Genomic DNA, 14,907 nt, shown 5'->3' with positions numbered 1-14,907 from the left:
AATAGATGAAAAGGATATTAACACTAATCCACTAAGTGTGTTTTTGCATTGTGATTAGATTGTTGATGCACAATGCTGGTCCATTTGATAGGGGCTAAAAGTCCAATAAGTATTGGTTATCCCACTAATCCTCTAGAAATATGGTTAAATAATTATGAGTGAAGTGTATGGATCTAGAAGGCGAATCTCTTGCTTTTGTTGATAAGGAGTTTCGAACTTGAGACCTCCAACATGAAAGTCTCAAATCCGAACTGATGAGTTATCCTGAAGGGTAGCATCTATCTATTATTAAAAATAGTTTTTTGAGTATATTCACTTCGAGATAATTTTAGATATATGAATCTGAAATTAATCTTCACAAAGTACTATAACTAAAGTTCAATTATTTTTTCTTAAACTTTAACTATATGACTATAGTTCAATCATTTTTGTCTAAATTTCAATCACGTGAAACTTTAAATTTGGATTTTGACAAACATAACTTCAAACACAATAAATTTGAAGTGGAATATATGCGCTCTCCTCTCTCTTTTATAAAAATATTAATAGAAATTATAATTAGACAAATTATAGCTATTTATGAAAATTTCTTTTATATTTTCACTTACACAATTGTGACTCAAAATATTAATAAGGTAATATAAAATTTCTCGATCTTCCAAAAAAAGCGGCGGAGAAGGGAAAGCCAAGACATAGTTTAGTTGATGAGAGTGACTAATGGACCCCTCTGGAATATAACAAATTATATAAAACTACAATAAATGAAAGTTGCGTTGATTTCTTGTCAAATAATAATAAACCAAACACAAGAAATAAAATAAAATAAAATGACAAAAAATAAAATATAGGATAAGCACCTCTATTTTGTCTTAGAGTAAACGTAAACACACATTATCTCAAAATGATTACATTAAGGATAAGATGTTCCTTTCCAATTTTTTTTCAATTTTTTTTTATAAGATGTGATATATATAAATCATAGTTGACCAAAACTTTAAATATATAGAACTTTAATTTTGAGTACATCAAAATTTACTTTATATTTTTTAAAGAACTTAATCTCTTTGTAATTTCTAAAATATTGAACTGTATTTTAAAAATTGATGCTCAAATTCGAAACAAGATAAATATGACGTCTTTACAAAAATTCATGAATGAAAAAATTAATCAATCATTCTTGAAATGATCGACGATGATGGTATCACATAGATTATAATCTTCTCTAACTTTTTAAAGTTAATATAAAAATATGTTTCTATAAACTAAATAAATTATTCTCTTTACTCTTATATATATTGCTACACTTTGTTTAGAAAATATTATAGAAATTCTCTACCAATCAATCAAATAGCTTATATTATGATATTAAACACAAATTTGCACATCCATTTTGATAAATTAGTTTGAACAATTCCAACATTTCCTTTTCAATAAATTGTCATACGTAAGATCAATTTTTCTTCACTGATTTAGTATTAATTAGTAATAATTCTTAAGGGATAAGGTAGGCATGAGTTATGAGTTATGACAATTGACTAGTTAATATTTTATCTTCTAACAAAGAAAAATAATATTCCTAAACATAACTTTAATTATAAAAAATCACAAATCTTATAGTCTAGATAAAAATATTAAGTGATTTTTTCTTAATTGTCTTAATTTTGATGGATATGGTTATTTGATATTTGTTATTGATGGAAGATGACATGTATTTTATAAAGTTAATCGAAACGTGTGTAAACTGATCATAATATTAAAAAAAAATATTATTTGTTTTCTCATAATTTTATTTATGTATCTCATGTAACATACTGATGGTGTTCCTAGAATGTACGTAAATACTTCCAATGCTCCAATATTTTATTTTAAATGGATAAAGAATAGTAGTTGAGAAGAAAGTGGATAAAATTTCTATATGTTAGGTATTTGGTGGACATGATTTATGAATGAAGTGGACTTAGCAATTAAAGTGTTTTATGTTTATAATGCTGTCATAAACTCTTTATATTCTAGTTCATTTTATATATATATATAAAGAAATTATTTATATTCCATAATAAAAGGAAAATGGCAAAGAGAAGTCATATTGATGTTATCACCTTTGTAATTTAGATAATATATGAGTGGTTTAAAGTTTCAAATAACTTTCAAAAAAATCTATAAGTTCACTTGGTGTAGAATTAGCAAATAGATAATTTGGTATGATAAAATCTATTTATTATTTACAATGAGTGTTGAGTTCAGTCTTATAAATTATTATTTGTTTGACAAAAAATGCTTATTTTTTTATGCAAATAGGAGTGTTTACGGATCGATTTGAAATTTTCTTGAGAAAAAATGCTAATTTGTTTTCATAGATAAATTGAAAGGAAATTTCTAACAAAGAAATCTTTTGTTTAAAAATAATAATCTTGGATCAGGGTTATCGACATGACAATGCTTTATTGGTTTATTTAGTGGATCATCGTTTTAAATATAAGATTATATTGAGCAATAACTTTGAGAAAAATAGTATTTAATACATATTATTTTTTATATATAATGACTGGTATAATGTTATATTATGTCTGAATGAGTTCAAATTAAAAACAGAAGAACAAAGTTAACTTTCTGTTAAGTACGTCTAAACACGAAGGGATACACAAAAATCAAGTCAAGTTATATTTCAACTTCTATGAGCAACATTCTAAGACTGATTTATCCATAAATCTTGTTTTAAAAACTTTAAATGATATTCAAAATTTATTTTATAAAAAAAATTGTTTATTAAATAATCTATTATTTCAACTTCAAATTTCAAAAAAATTAAGTTTTAGAAAATTTGACAACAAAAAAAACTCATAAACTATTCATCTAACAATAAAAGTACATGTGAGTCACTTTTGTAACGGAAGGAATAACATGTGAACCATTTTTATAATATCAAGAGATACGTGATATCAACGTTAAATACTAAAGTTAAGAGGTTATAACAAACTCTTTTCCCTTTTTAAATTTTTGACAATTTCAATAAATACAAATTTGAATTAGTCAGATGAGCGTAAATATTATAGTAATTAGAGATAAGAGGATTGGCCCCCTTACTCTGCCACTCCAAGAAAACAAAATGTATACGTGACAAATCTTTTGCTTTACTTTTTCACCTTCCTCTTCTTCAAGCAACTCTTTTTCTTCCTCTTCAGCAATCCCCACCATCTTGGTCTATATATATATACAGTTATATACACACAAATATGCAAAAATATCTAAGTCATTACCCATAACAAGACGTGCAGCAGTGAACAGAGTGAGCTCATTGTGTAACAAACTCAATTTGTGAGTTTGTTCTTCTCTGTAATCTTTTAATACGTCAGAATCACGGATACCCAGAAGGATATTTTGTGCGGTGGATCATTTTCAGGTAATAAAAAAGTGATCTTGATTGAAGTTTTCAGAAATTTTGAGTTTTGATTATTGTAGAGTGTTGATTTTTGTTCAGTTTTATGAGTTTTTGATTGTGGGTATTTTGTGATTGGGGCAGAAATCTTGTTTATCAGTCGAAAGATGAATACTTTTGAACTTTATAGCTGGGTTTGTCCTTGTAATTCAGATATAAATAAGATAAATGAAATAAATTGTTTTCCCTTGTTTGGGTTGAATGGTAAATGAACAACAACATATTCAGTGTAGTCTCAAGAGGGTGACATGTATGGAGACCTTACCTAGGGGTGGAGCTGCGTATGGCAGCCCTTTAGCGGAAAATTACAGTGTTTATACATGGTTAATAGTATTTATTTTGTGTAAATAGTGAATGTTGAACCTCATTTAACTTATTCGTGTGTTTAGTTCTTAATATTTTGAACCCCTTATTGTGAAAATCTGGTCTCCGCCATTGACCTTACCCCTACCTTTACTGGTAGAGAGACAGTTTCGATAGACCCTTGATTCCAATAATGTCTATGTTCAGGTTCAAAATATGGAGAAGTAAACACATAAAGAAGTCAAAAGAATTTAATATTTACCATAGTCCATAAATACATAAAACTAATTTCAACCTTGAATATACTGTGTAATTTTCAAACGAAGGGGTTTTGGATGAACCCCTTGCTCCCACTTGGCTCTGCTCTTGTCCATGCTGTATAATATATACATTACTTAATCCTATTTTATTTATTTAATATTATGAGATTAAAACTAATTATACACTAGTGTTCTAAAAATTAGAAATAGGATTATAATCAAGTTTAATAATTTAAAACAAAGAACAATTTAGAAGATAGTTTAAGCTAGTTATATTAAATGAGGTGAATGAATAGATCAAATTTTACGTTCCTCTTCTAAACATGATTTTTTGGTTTGTTTTAAATGCCTAATATTACAAATTTTACTAGAAACAAAGGAGAGATAACAAGTAATGGATGGTTAATTAACAAGTATTAGTATAAAGGTTATTCAATTGTTAATGTTTTCTTCTGTAGGTATTACTGAGACACTATGTATATTGTTAATCCATATTGAACTCAGGAATAAAAGTATATAATAGAACAGGAATTACAACATAAAAAATGCAAATTCTACTGATATGGAAAGAGACAATGCTGCTAAGCTCCTGACTATTAATGCACAGTTCTCGACCCTTTCTATCGTAACATGCATTTCCTTCTGTGTCGCAATTGATTCAATAGGCTATGTACCCAGTGCACTGAGAACTCCCTTCGGTCCCCAAACTTACTAACTCATGGCAACCTTGTGGCAGCCCAACAACTTATAAGTGCTAGTGACTGGCAGATTTCCAGTATTATAAGCAAATGATTTATATGTGACCTCAAGAAGAAAAGATTATAATCAAATGACTTATATGTGGCCTTGAGAAGAAAAAACTCATTTTTCTATTGACTTTCTGCCTTCCCAAACAAAGCCTAAACTTTGAAATACCTTCATGTTTCTTTTTTTTTTTTCTCTAGTTTCCAAACACGGTTAATTTTACTGCTTTGTGGGGAGGGGAAATTGTAATTGTCCTTAGTGGATAGTGGTTGCATTCTCATGGCCAATCCCAAGTTGCATTCTTTACTTGTTGGTTCTGTGTTTGTTTGCAAGTGGCTTTGTTTATGCAAATGTGCAAATCAAGTGGTCATGCTATGTTATGCTTTCACTTTATGCATATGGCTTGTTTCCTCTCGATACAATGTATTTGAGAGGCCTTCATGTAGTAGTTAAAAAGTTAGTTGGTAAAAACATCTCTGATATTTTCATATCATGGATCTACTGTTTTTCAAATTTTGCGTTGGCTATTAATCTCAACTATTTTTGCTTGACACTAGAATATAGTAGTATGATCACTTTGCTATTCGGTCATAATTAAAGTTAAGGGAGGTAAGATAAAAAAAATATAAAATATGAAAAGGAGCAGAAGTGTTACACTAGTAACCGGACCAGATTGCCTGCCATTTTTAAGTTCAACAATTTGGTATATCTTAATTTGCCTGGACTTTGAGCCATTGTGTCTTTCATCTCCTTGTGAATTCAGCTTAACGAGTTTAATTTATATCCTGGATTTGGCCATTTTATCATTCTTCAGGTTTCATCGTCTATTAATTTAATCTGTCAAAGATTGTCCAGTGATTGGATGCTTTTGGAACTAATTTATGAGTCAAATAGACATAATATCTGCACTACAAGTTAAAAAAGTTGTATTCCTTGATTCTATCATTATCGTGCTAGTATAAGCAGAAAAATCTGTCAAGCTGCTCTTATTGTTATTAGTTCAGACAATCATCTTTTCGGTTCTGTCCCATGCTGACATTGGGTTGTTGTAAAAGGAAGAACTTTACAGCTTTATACTTCCATTAATGATCAAAATCTAACTGAATTTGCTCCTCTTTCAGAGCTTAAATAGGCTACAGGCCTACAGCAACAACGAATAGACCAAGAAGGAGGATGGAGTCAAGGCATTCCATTCATCACGTACTGCTTTTAGTTTTGTGTGGTCTGTCTGCCCTGTGCCAATGCTCTGCTACTGGGGTTGAAGCAAACCAGACAGCAGTACTGCTTGTGAATGCATCCGAAGCATCAGCAAGGAAAATACCTGATACCCTTTTTGGTATATTCTTTGAGGTGAGTTTAGTATTTGGATGCTCAATTTGTGGTGCAAATGAGAAGCATTTACCTTCCAGTTTACAGTATGTAACTCATCTCATATATTTTGTGTTTAATTTGTTTGTCCTGTCTTTTTTGTTCAAACTCTTTATATACCTGATAACTATTGCAGCATATGATACACATAAACTTCTGCTTTTCGAAACTACCTCTAGGATATGTTTTTACTAGTTCATTCCACCAAGCTGAAATTCACATTCTCATTCCTCATAAAAAGTTTCCTGTTTGAACTAAAGGAGGAAAAAGGATAATAAAATAAAAGACATTCTATAGTTTACATCTGTCAATAATATGAGACCAGACAATGGGCATTTGATAGGTGCTGCTGATGCCTAATCTTATGAATCATCAACGTTTTCCGAATATCTGGCTGGAAAAGAGTGATCATACCTTGACCTTTTACAGATGAATTGGACTTAGTTTTCCATGATATTGGATACAGGCAATTAATTTTAGTTCATGACCTGAAATATTGTATTTCAGGAGATCAATCATGCTGGTGCTGGTGGATTGTGGGCTGAGCTTGTCAACAATAGAGGTCAGTTTGATTTTATGGTTTCTTTAGAAAAGGAAGTCTCTAAAAAGAAATAAAAACATGCATTGCTTCCTAGTGATTGACTGCTAATTGGGTTTTTTGGCCTAAAAAAAGAAAGGAAAAGAAATGGAAGAGCAAGACTCATATATTGGAAAGGATGAACTAGTTACATTTGGGTTGCCCAAGCAGAAAAATGGAGACAACCATAGCATGATTTTGTGCCGTCTTGTCTCTTGGATAGTCATTATTACTTTTTCCTTTCGAACTTATCTTCAAAGATGAATATTAACTTGGGCGTTTTATATTCTGTATGCTACTATGGTCCAAGAGGTTGTTTTTTGACTGATAAGAGTACTATGATGAATTTATTGATAAGGCAAGTAATGCGAGATTGCTATCTCTATTCTTGTAATAAGAGTTTTGCTTCCTATATATTCTTGAATTCTATTTTTTTTAAGTGCTAGTTTTCTTGAAACCTCAGGTTTTGAAGCTGGAGGCCCAAACGTACCTTCAAATATTGATCCTTGGTCTATAATTGGAGACGAGTCCAAAGTGATTGTATCAACAGACCGTTCATCATGCTTTGATCGGAATAAAATTGCAGTTCAAGTGCAGGTGCTCTGTGACCATTCAGGTGCCAATATCTGTCCAGATGGAGGAGTTGGCATCTACAACCCGGGATTCTGGGGCATGGTATGTTGCTCTTTAATGCTCGACTGAACATTCTTTATGTGTTTCTTGCTTCCTCTCTCAAGGATTCACCTTTCAATATTCCGCAATACCAAAAGCACACTAGATTTTCTTCATTTGTATCCTTAAGTCTTATTTAGATTTCAATCAAACTAGATACTGATCTACTCTTCCTTCTTTGTGTATTTTGGTGCATGTTCTGTATTTATCATCCTCATTTTATGTTTTCTTGCAGAATATTGAGCAGGGAAAGAGTTACAAACTAGTGCTTTATGTTCGTTCCCAAGAATCAATCAATGTATCTGTAGCTTTAACTGGTTCAAATGGATCGCAAAAGCTGTCTGCTGCCAACATAGTGTAAGTAGATGTCTAGCCGGCTTTATTTTTCATGCTTTTAGAAGGTTTGCTTCTTTCACACAATTCATTCAAGATGCTCTTTGCAGAGCTGCTGATGTTTCGAGTTGGACAAAGGTGGAGATTTTGTTAGAAGCAACAGGAACAGATCCCAATTCAAGACTGGAATTGAGATCATCGAAGAAAGGTGTTATTTGGTTTGATCAAGTCTCATTAATGCCTACTGACACATACAAGGTGAGTGGTTTAGAGCTTTCTTGTAGGTATTTAGAAAAGACTCATAGTTAATCAAGAAGAGGGTGGTTTTAGTGCAGCTGGCTGACTTAATGACATGTTTCCTGAGCCAAGGCTTCTAAAGGGTTCATGAATTCTCTTCTTGTTTATTACATACAAAATGTGTAGCCAGTTTCAGCTCTATATCTTTAGAAATAGATACCAAAATATAATTACATCTGTGCAGTATGGTTAAATGCATCTGTTGTTATATCGCTAGCTTTTGTATCAAACAATAGACTATACCATAATCCCAAATAAACTGCTACATGAATCCTCTAAATCAATTTTTCGAGGACGTTATTAGTTTTTACATTTGGGAAACATAAGTACTTGTTGACCATATAAGCATGATTAACTAATAATATGTAAAATTTGTCAATGTAGATAAAGTTTAAAAATTATTGCGACTGTTTTTTTCTTCTCATTACTTGTCTGTACATACCCAACAATTCTGTATTACTCTAGCTATCCTTTTTTGGCCAAGGAGCATGATTTTATTTCCAATTATTTTCTTTCTCATTTTTCATTTTTGTAGGGGCATTAGATGTATTCATTTAATGAATGTTATTCTTGGCACAGGGGCATGGCTTCAGGAAAGATCTCTTTGGAATGCTTAAGGATTTGAAACCAGCATTCATTAGATTTCCAGGTATTCTCCAATATATTTAAACTTTTTCCTTGAGGATCATGTAACTTTACCAACTGATGGACTGGGACATCTTTTAGTATTTTATACCTTCTATATTATAAACTTTTTCATGCGATCCCTTCTTGATGAGGAAGAAGAGTATCAGTAGAGAGCGAAAATTCATGAGTAAATTGGAAACAAAAAGTATAATAAAAAGAATGGTTTGCACAAAGAAGCTTAAGAAAGCCACAGGAGGCCAGCTACTACTTAAAGATAGAAAGAAGCTGAAATACAACTGTGTTATGTATTACTGGAAATTATGCTCGCAGGAGTTCATCTCCCATATTATCTCGGTGGTGATAGTTCTTAGATCAGACTTGAAATACTTTATCTAAACACTTAGATCTAAGAACTTCACCCTTGGGAAATACGTGAGACGAGGTTATCAAAAGAGATAATATGGGAGATGAACATCTAGATGTAGGATTAATATCAGAAACTGCTCAAACTTCGAAGTTTATTTCATTTTTTAATTTCCAATTTCATTGAGCAAGTAATAAAGTATCTTTTAATCAGAGTTCTACTTGTAATTTCTCAGCATAGTAACATGTTTCATACCCAGGGGCAGGGGTAGGATCAAGGAACTTAACTTGAAATTCAAACTTTCTGATTTATCTATTCTTTTCATGTTTGCTTTGATTCTTTGAAGAAGTCAAATCTCCTTTTTCTTATCTGTTTACTTTCTATTTGAGCACTTTTAGAATTTCAAACAACTAGTTTATACAGTGTTGGCTAGGCAAAGAGAATAAATATTAGAAATGTAGTAAAAAGTCTTCATCAATTAGAGGACTTATTCTTCCAAGGTTCTGCTGTGTGTCCTCTTTTACCAGTTTCTTTCATTTTTTCCTGTGTGTTCCCCCTATCGGTTGGTATGTACTATTTGAGCTTCTCAATGGACAATTGTCCAATGTTGATAAACCTTCACATTATCTGTCTGTAGGTGGATGTTTTGTTGAAGGTGACTGGTTAAGAAATGCATTTCGGTGGAAAGAAACTATTGGACAATGGCAAGAGAGGCCCGGACATTTCGGTGATGTTTGGAATTACTGGACTGATGATGGACTTGGACATTTTGAGTTCCTGCAGGTAATATTCTATGTTCCCCAACTTTGTTGCAAATGTATTTGAAACACCTGGCTGGTCACTCATGTTTAACACACACAAGCACCAAAAAAACAACAACAGTTGCACGCACTTGATGTAAACAATTGTACACTTCTGATTTTGAACGAATCCACTCCGTTTTCTGCAGCTTGCCGAGGACTTAGATTCACTGCCAGTGTGGGTTTTCAACAATGGTAGTTCCTGCACCTCCACAACTGCACTATTCTCTTTCTTTTGCTCTATTTAGTCCATTTAATTAATTTAAACTTCTTCCTTTTGTGCTTCTTAATTTTCAGGAGTCAGTCACCATGATCAAGTTGACACTTCCAGTATTTTACCTTTTGTGCAAGTAGGTTTATTGAATTTTTAGCTCATTGAATATGATCTGGCGCTTTAATGTGATAAATGTTCTTTAAATTTTATTTAGTTTCATGAATGTTTCTCTTTTTTGTCAGCTGCGAGTTGTCTTTTTCTTCAATCTTGGGCAATAAAAATTCACATCACTAAAAGCTTCATTTTTAATGGCCATAATATTTCTAACTGAAACTTTTCTCGGCTTGTGCATTAGTAGATTATGTTAACATTCATTGTGTTACCGATTCAAGTTACCAAAGTAATCAACGTTTCGAAACCAACTAAGGAGAGGGCAATCATTTTTATCATGGGGCAAATTGGTCAAGAAAATAAAATTAGCAGTGGATATTGCCTAACACTCTATTGATTCCCTCTCTGTAGCAACAGTTTGTCTTCATTCGTTCCTTGTTACATTACATTCTTACAAATATATTTTGTCTCTATCCAGGAAATATTAGATGGTCTTGAGTTTGCAAGAGGTGATCCTACTTCAGCATGGGGTTCTATTCGAGCCAAAATGGGACATCCAGAGCCTTTTGATTTGAGATACGTGGCTATCGGAAATGAGGATTGTGGAAAGACAAAATACCGTGGTATGCTTGCTTTACTCTATTTGGCAGATGATATATTGTTCTTTGTTTCATAGGAAACTTATCCTAGTGCACTAAGGATTTATATGTTGCATAACTGTCTGCTGTACATTTTGATTTATTGTGTCCTCATAAAGTTGCACATCTCATCACCTTTACCATAATTTGACCCGGGAATTAAACCTGGCATCCATTACATATGACATGAAGTATCTCTCTTCCAACGTTCCTCTGGATGAGTGTGGGGTGCATAAGGAAGCAGTAGATTTGGTGTCTTTATGCCAATATGAATTAAAGTTTGATGATGCAGATTAACGATCTTCATTGCTTCTACTGTACCTCTGGTCCTTCATTCCCCGTTCTGTCTGTCTTGTACTTCAGTAATCAGTGGTTTTGCGAAATTTGTTGTCAGATCTCTTTAGGTGTCAGAAAAAAAATCAAAATATCTCTTGAAAGTTTGTGCTATTCATATCTGAGGCTAGTCCATAGAGACTCCAATGACATTATTTTCTTTTATTTGTCCAGATACATGATTCCAAAACTGCACACCGATCTGAGTGAAAAGATATAATGACTGATTTCTATTACTTGTGATTCAGGAAATTACCTCAAGTTCTATACGGCCATCAAAGATAAATACCCAGATATTAGAATAATCTCAAACTGTGATGGTTCTACGAGACCACTGGATCACCCAGCTGATTTATATGATTTTCATGTAAGATCTTGACGCTTTTCCAAGCATCTCTCACACTAAGCATGTGTATCAAAAGCTTTAGCTTTGGTTTCCTTGTCTTTGCATGAGCTTTAACTTTGTGATGTTTCTATGGATAGATTTATAGCAGCGCAAGTTCTGTATTTTCTAATGCTCGCCATTTTGATAGTGCACCACGCAGAGGACCAAAGGTTGGTAAAGCTTCCTTTTGATGATTAATGAGTTGAATTATAAAGTGGTTATTATGTATAACATATATCTCTGCAGGCTTTTGTGAGTGAGTATGCTGTGACTGGAAATGATGCTGGAAAAGGTAGTCTTTTAGCAGCATTGGGTGAAGCTGGGTTCCTCATTGGGGTAGAAAAGAACAGGTACCTGTGTAGCATTTGTCTAATTGTCAACTCTTTAATTTCAACTTTCCACATGGTGTGTTGAAGTCTACGAGATTAAAGGACTTTTTGGTACATTCGACATATCTTTAGTTTTGTGCCAAGCCAAACCCAGACTATCAAATTGAAACTGAGGGAGTAAATGATTTTTCCTTGACTAGTGACGCGTAGAAAGGGTGATATGTGATTTCACTTGCCGAAGTCTCTGTTGATTAACACCCTTCTCTTTTTCCTATGCAAAATATCTGTTCTTTACTTCAGATTTTACTTGAAAATGTTCTAATCTACGCCATCCAGTATACCACACAATACCTTTATTTGATTGTATGACGGATAACTTTGATCTCAGAGATCAGGCATTGACTAAGCGAATCACCTTAAACTAACAGACTATCCATCTTCTTTCCTTTACTATGTTCCCTTTGCATGATGTAACTTGAAATCATCCTCTGTGCAGCGAAGCAATTGAAATGGCAAGTTACGCACCCCTATTTGTTAATGACAATGACCGGAGGTATATCTCATTGCTTCTGCTCTTTTCTTTTTCAGAAATTTCTTATTGTATTCTATTGACCAAAAATGCTCATTCATGTAGGTGGAACCCAGATGCAATTGTCTTCACCTCTTCACAAATGTATGGAACGCCTAGTTATTGGATGCAGCACTTCTTCAAAGAGTCAAATGGCGCTACTCTTCTGAGTTCGTCATTACAAGCTAATCCTTCAAGTTCACTTATAGCATCTGCCATCACTTGGCGAAATTCACTTGATAACAACGATTATTTGAGAATAAAGGTGCGGATATATATTTTCTTGTTTTCGTTCATCATTCTGTGAGGGGGTTAAGTTTTGCTAGATTCTTATGTCAGCTTCATCATAGATAGTTATCATTAGCACTTCAAGACTTTTGACTGGTCGAGGTTCACTCTTAACAAGTAGAACTTTGTGACAGCATAATTTCATCTCCGAATTCCTAAGATGCATGATCTTCCTTACCATTTTGCATACACACACACGATTCTCCGTCTTTAATTGGTTCATTACTCATATGTTGAGATACTTTCCCCAGGTCGTGAACTTTGGAACCACTGCGGTTATTATTAAAATCTCTCTCACTGGATTGGGGCAGAACTCGTTAGAGACGTTATTTGGGGCTGTAATGACTGAGTTAACATCCAACAATGTGATGGATGAAAATTCCTTCAAAGAGCCTAATAAGGTACACAATCATCATTCCATTTACTGGATCTACTACCATGTTTTGTTGGTTTGGCATAAGCTGTTTCACATTTAGCAGCTAAAAGCTATGTTGCTCAGACTCTTCAAAATACTGCGGGAGCATGTTAGATTCTCCAAAAATAGTGCATTTTTTGAGGATATAACACGGGCTCAACAACAATTTTGGAGAGCCCAAACAACATAGGCTAAAAATAAGTTTCATACTCAATAACTATCAGAAGAAACTTAATTGCTCCTTTTCCTTCATCTTTTTCAAAAGAACTTTATTTTTACTTTGCCTCATCAATACATTAGAACAAGTCAAGAATCTATAAAGAACTTACGCACACTGGTTTTTACACCAAACCACATGAATTTACCATTGTTAAGTTGCAAATTGAAGTTACATGTCATGTACTTATTGGTTATGTATAAACACCAAAGTTTTTTCCGTCAGTTATCTACATAGTTTAGCACGATATCTGATTTTCAACTTACAATACCTCCTTCTCAGTGTCTAGAAAGCTTGCTCAAACTAGAATTTAAATTATTGCATATATTTTTGTGGTTGCTTTAATTTAATATATTTTTTTTCCTATTTATGTAGGTAATACCTGTTAAAGCACTAATTGAGAAAGTTAGTGACAACATGGAAGTTGTACTGGCCCCAAGATCTCTCAATTCAATTGACTTTTTATTAAGAAAATCAACAAGCAGTGCTTCTGTCCTTAAATCTTCATGCTAAGTAGTACTATGTATCAATTTAATTTAAGAATATAATGTGGTATTAATTTATCAATAATATCATTTTCATGGTAATTAGTTCTTGAAATCTTTTATATATATATATATATATATATATATCATGTTTGTTAGCAAGCTTTTCTTTCTTCTTTTTATATTTAGGCTTAATACATTGGTAACCATCTCAAATTTGGTAGCAAAATTCATTTAGACACAACTTATTTTAATTGAACATCTGAACATGTGATAATTTTAGACACTTTCGATTCAATTTTTGAATAATTTTTTGCTTTTGATCTCAAATGGTCATTATGTAAATAAGTTGATCACTTAAAATATGTCATTTCCTTAATTATACACATCATCCTTAATTGGAACATGCCTAAGGTTCTACGACTTATTAATTCTAATTCATATAATTAAAGAGCTTGACATGTTTTAAATAGGGAAAAGGGTCTTAAAAATACTCTAACTTTGGCTGAAATTGCTGTTACGATACCAAATTTTATGGAGGATCTTTTACCCCATGTACTATTTAATAATGTATTTTAAAGGTATATATGTGTCCACGTGGACACATTACTATTTGTAATGATGCAATATTTATGATGTCCACGTGAACACATATATACCTTTAAAATACACTATTAAATAGTGCAGGGGTAAAAGGTCCTTTTCAAAGTTCGATATTGCTACAGCAATTTCGATTAAAATTCAGATATATTTCAGACATTTTTTTCCCTTTTAAATAACAAATTTTGTACCATCAAATTTCTTTTTTCACCTTCTACAAAGTAATTTTGTAAAAAATAATCCTTTTTTTCTACTTTTAGTTTTATGCTCAATTTGTTAAGAACTCACTAACAACAAAATTCTTTTATAGTGCACTTTTAACAAACTATGACATTCAAAAAGCAAGTCCATAAAGGGATTGGTAGGATTAACAATACAGATTAACATAATATGGTAATTGATTGAATTTCCATTTAAATGTTAAGCACAACAATTACTAGGATACCATTAACAACAATATGAGTGTAATTTTCTTCACATGATAAACATTAACTAAATTCAAATAAAATATAATTAAGGCTAACGCATTCCTAATGTCATGTA

General features: G+C 32.3%; 1 protein-coding gene across 1 annotated transcript; it reads left to right on the top strand.

Annotated features, from left to right (window-relative positions):
* The first annotated feature begins 3,090 nt into the window (after positions 1-3,090).
* Positions 3,091-13,882, top strand: LOC125864662 (alpha-L-arabinofuranosidase 1-like). Its single transcript, XM_049544688.1, has 18 exons — positions 3,091-3,400; positions 5,865-6,093; positions 6,619-6,673; positions 7,152-7,363; positions 7,596-7,717; positions 7,804-7,951; positions 8,570-8,639; positions 9,619-9,764; positions 9,931-9,976; positions 10,079-10,131; positions 10,585-10,729; positions 11,326-11,444; positions 11,561-11,632; positions 11,709-11,812; positions 12,288-12,344; positions 12,426-12,624; positions 12,899-13,048; positions 13,655-13,882. Exons 2-18 carry the CDS (start codon positions 5,917-5,919, stop codon positions 13,790-13,792), a joined length of 2,013 nt encoding a protein of 670 aa, XP_049400645.1. The 5' UTR covers positions 3,091-3,400; positions 5,865-5,916; the 3' UTR covers positions 13,793-13,882.
* Positions 13,883-14,907: the final 1,025 nt, after the last annotated feature.

The sequence above is a fragment of the Solanum stenotomum genome, chromosome 5 (genome assembly GCF_019186545.1).
Source record: "Solanum stenotomum isolate F172 chromosome 5, ASM1918654v1, whole genome shotgun sequence".
In the NCBI taxonomy this organism is placed as follows: Eukaryota; Viridiplantae; Streptophyta; class Magnoliopsida; order Solanales; family Solanaceae; genus Solanum; species Solanum stenotomum.
This window is presented reverse-complemented; position numbering and strand designations above follow the sequence as displayed.

What these genes read in the sequence shown, in the direction of transcription:
- LOC125864662 (XM_049544688.1), top strand. Translation starts at nt 5,917, where the DNA reads ATGGAGTCAAGGCATTCCATTCATCACGTACTGCTTTTAGTTTTGTGT. An exon ending in GTATTTTACCTTTTGTGCAA is followed by an intron (nt 10,132 to 10,584) that starts GTAGGTTTATTG and finishes GTCTCTATCCAG; the next exon opens with GAAATATTAGATGGTCTTGA. An exon ending in CACCACGCAGAGGACCAAAG is followed by an intron (nt 11,633 to 11,708) that starts GTTGGTAAAGCT and finishes ATATCTCTGCAG; the next exon opens with GCTTTTGTGAGTGAGTATGC.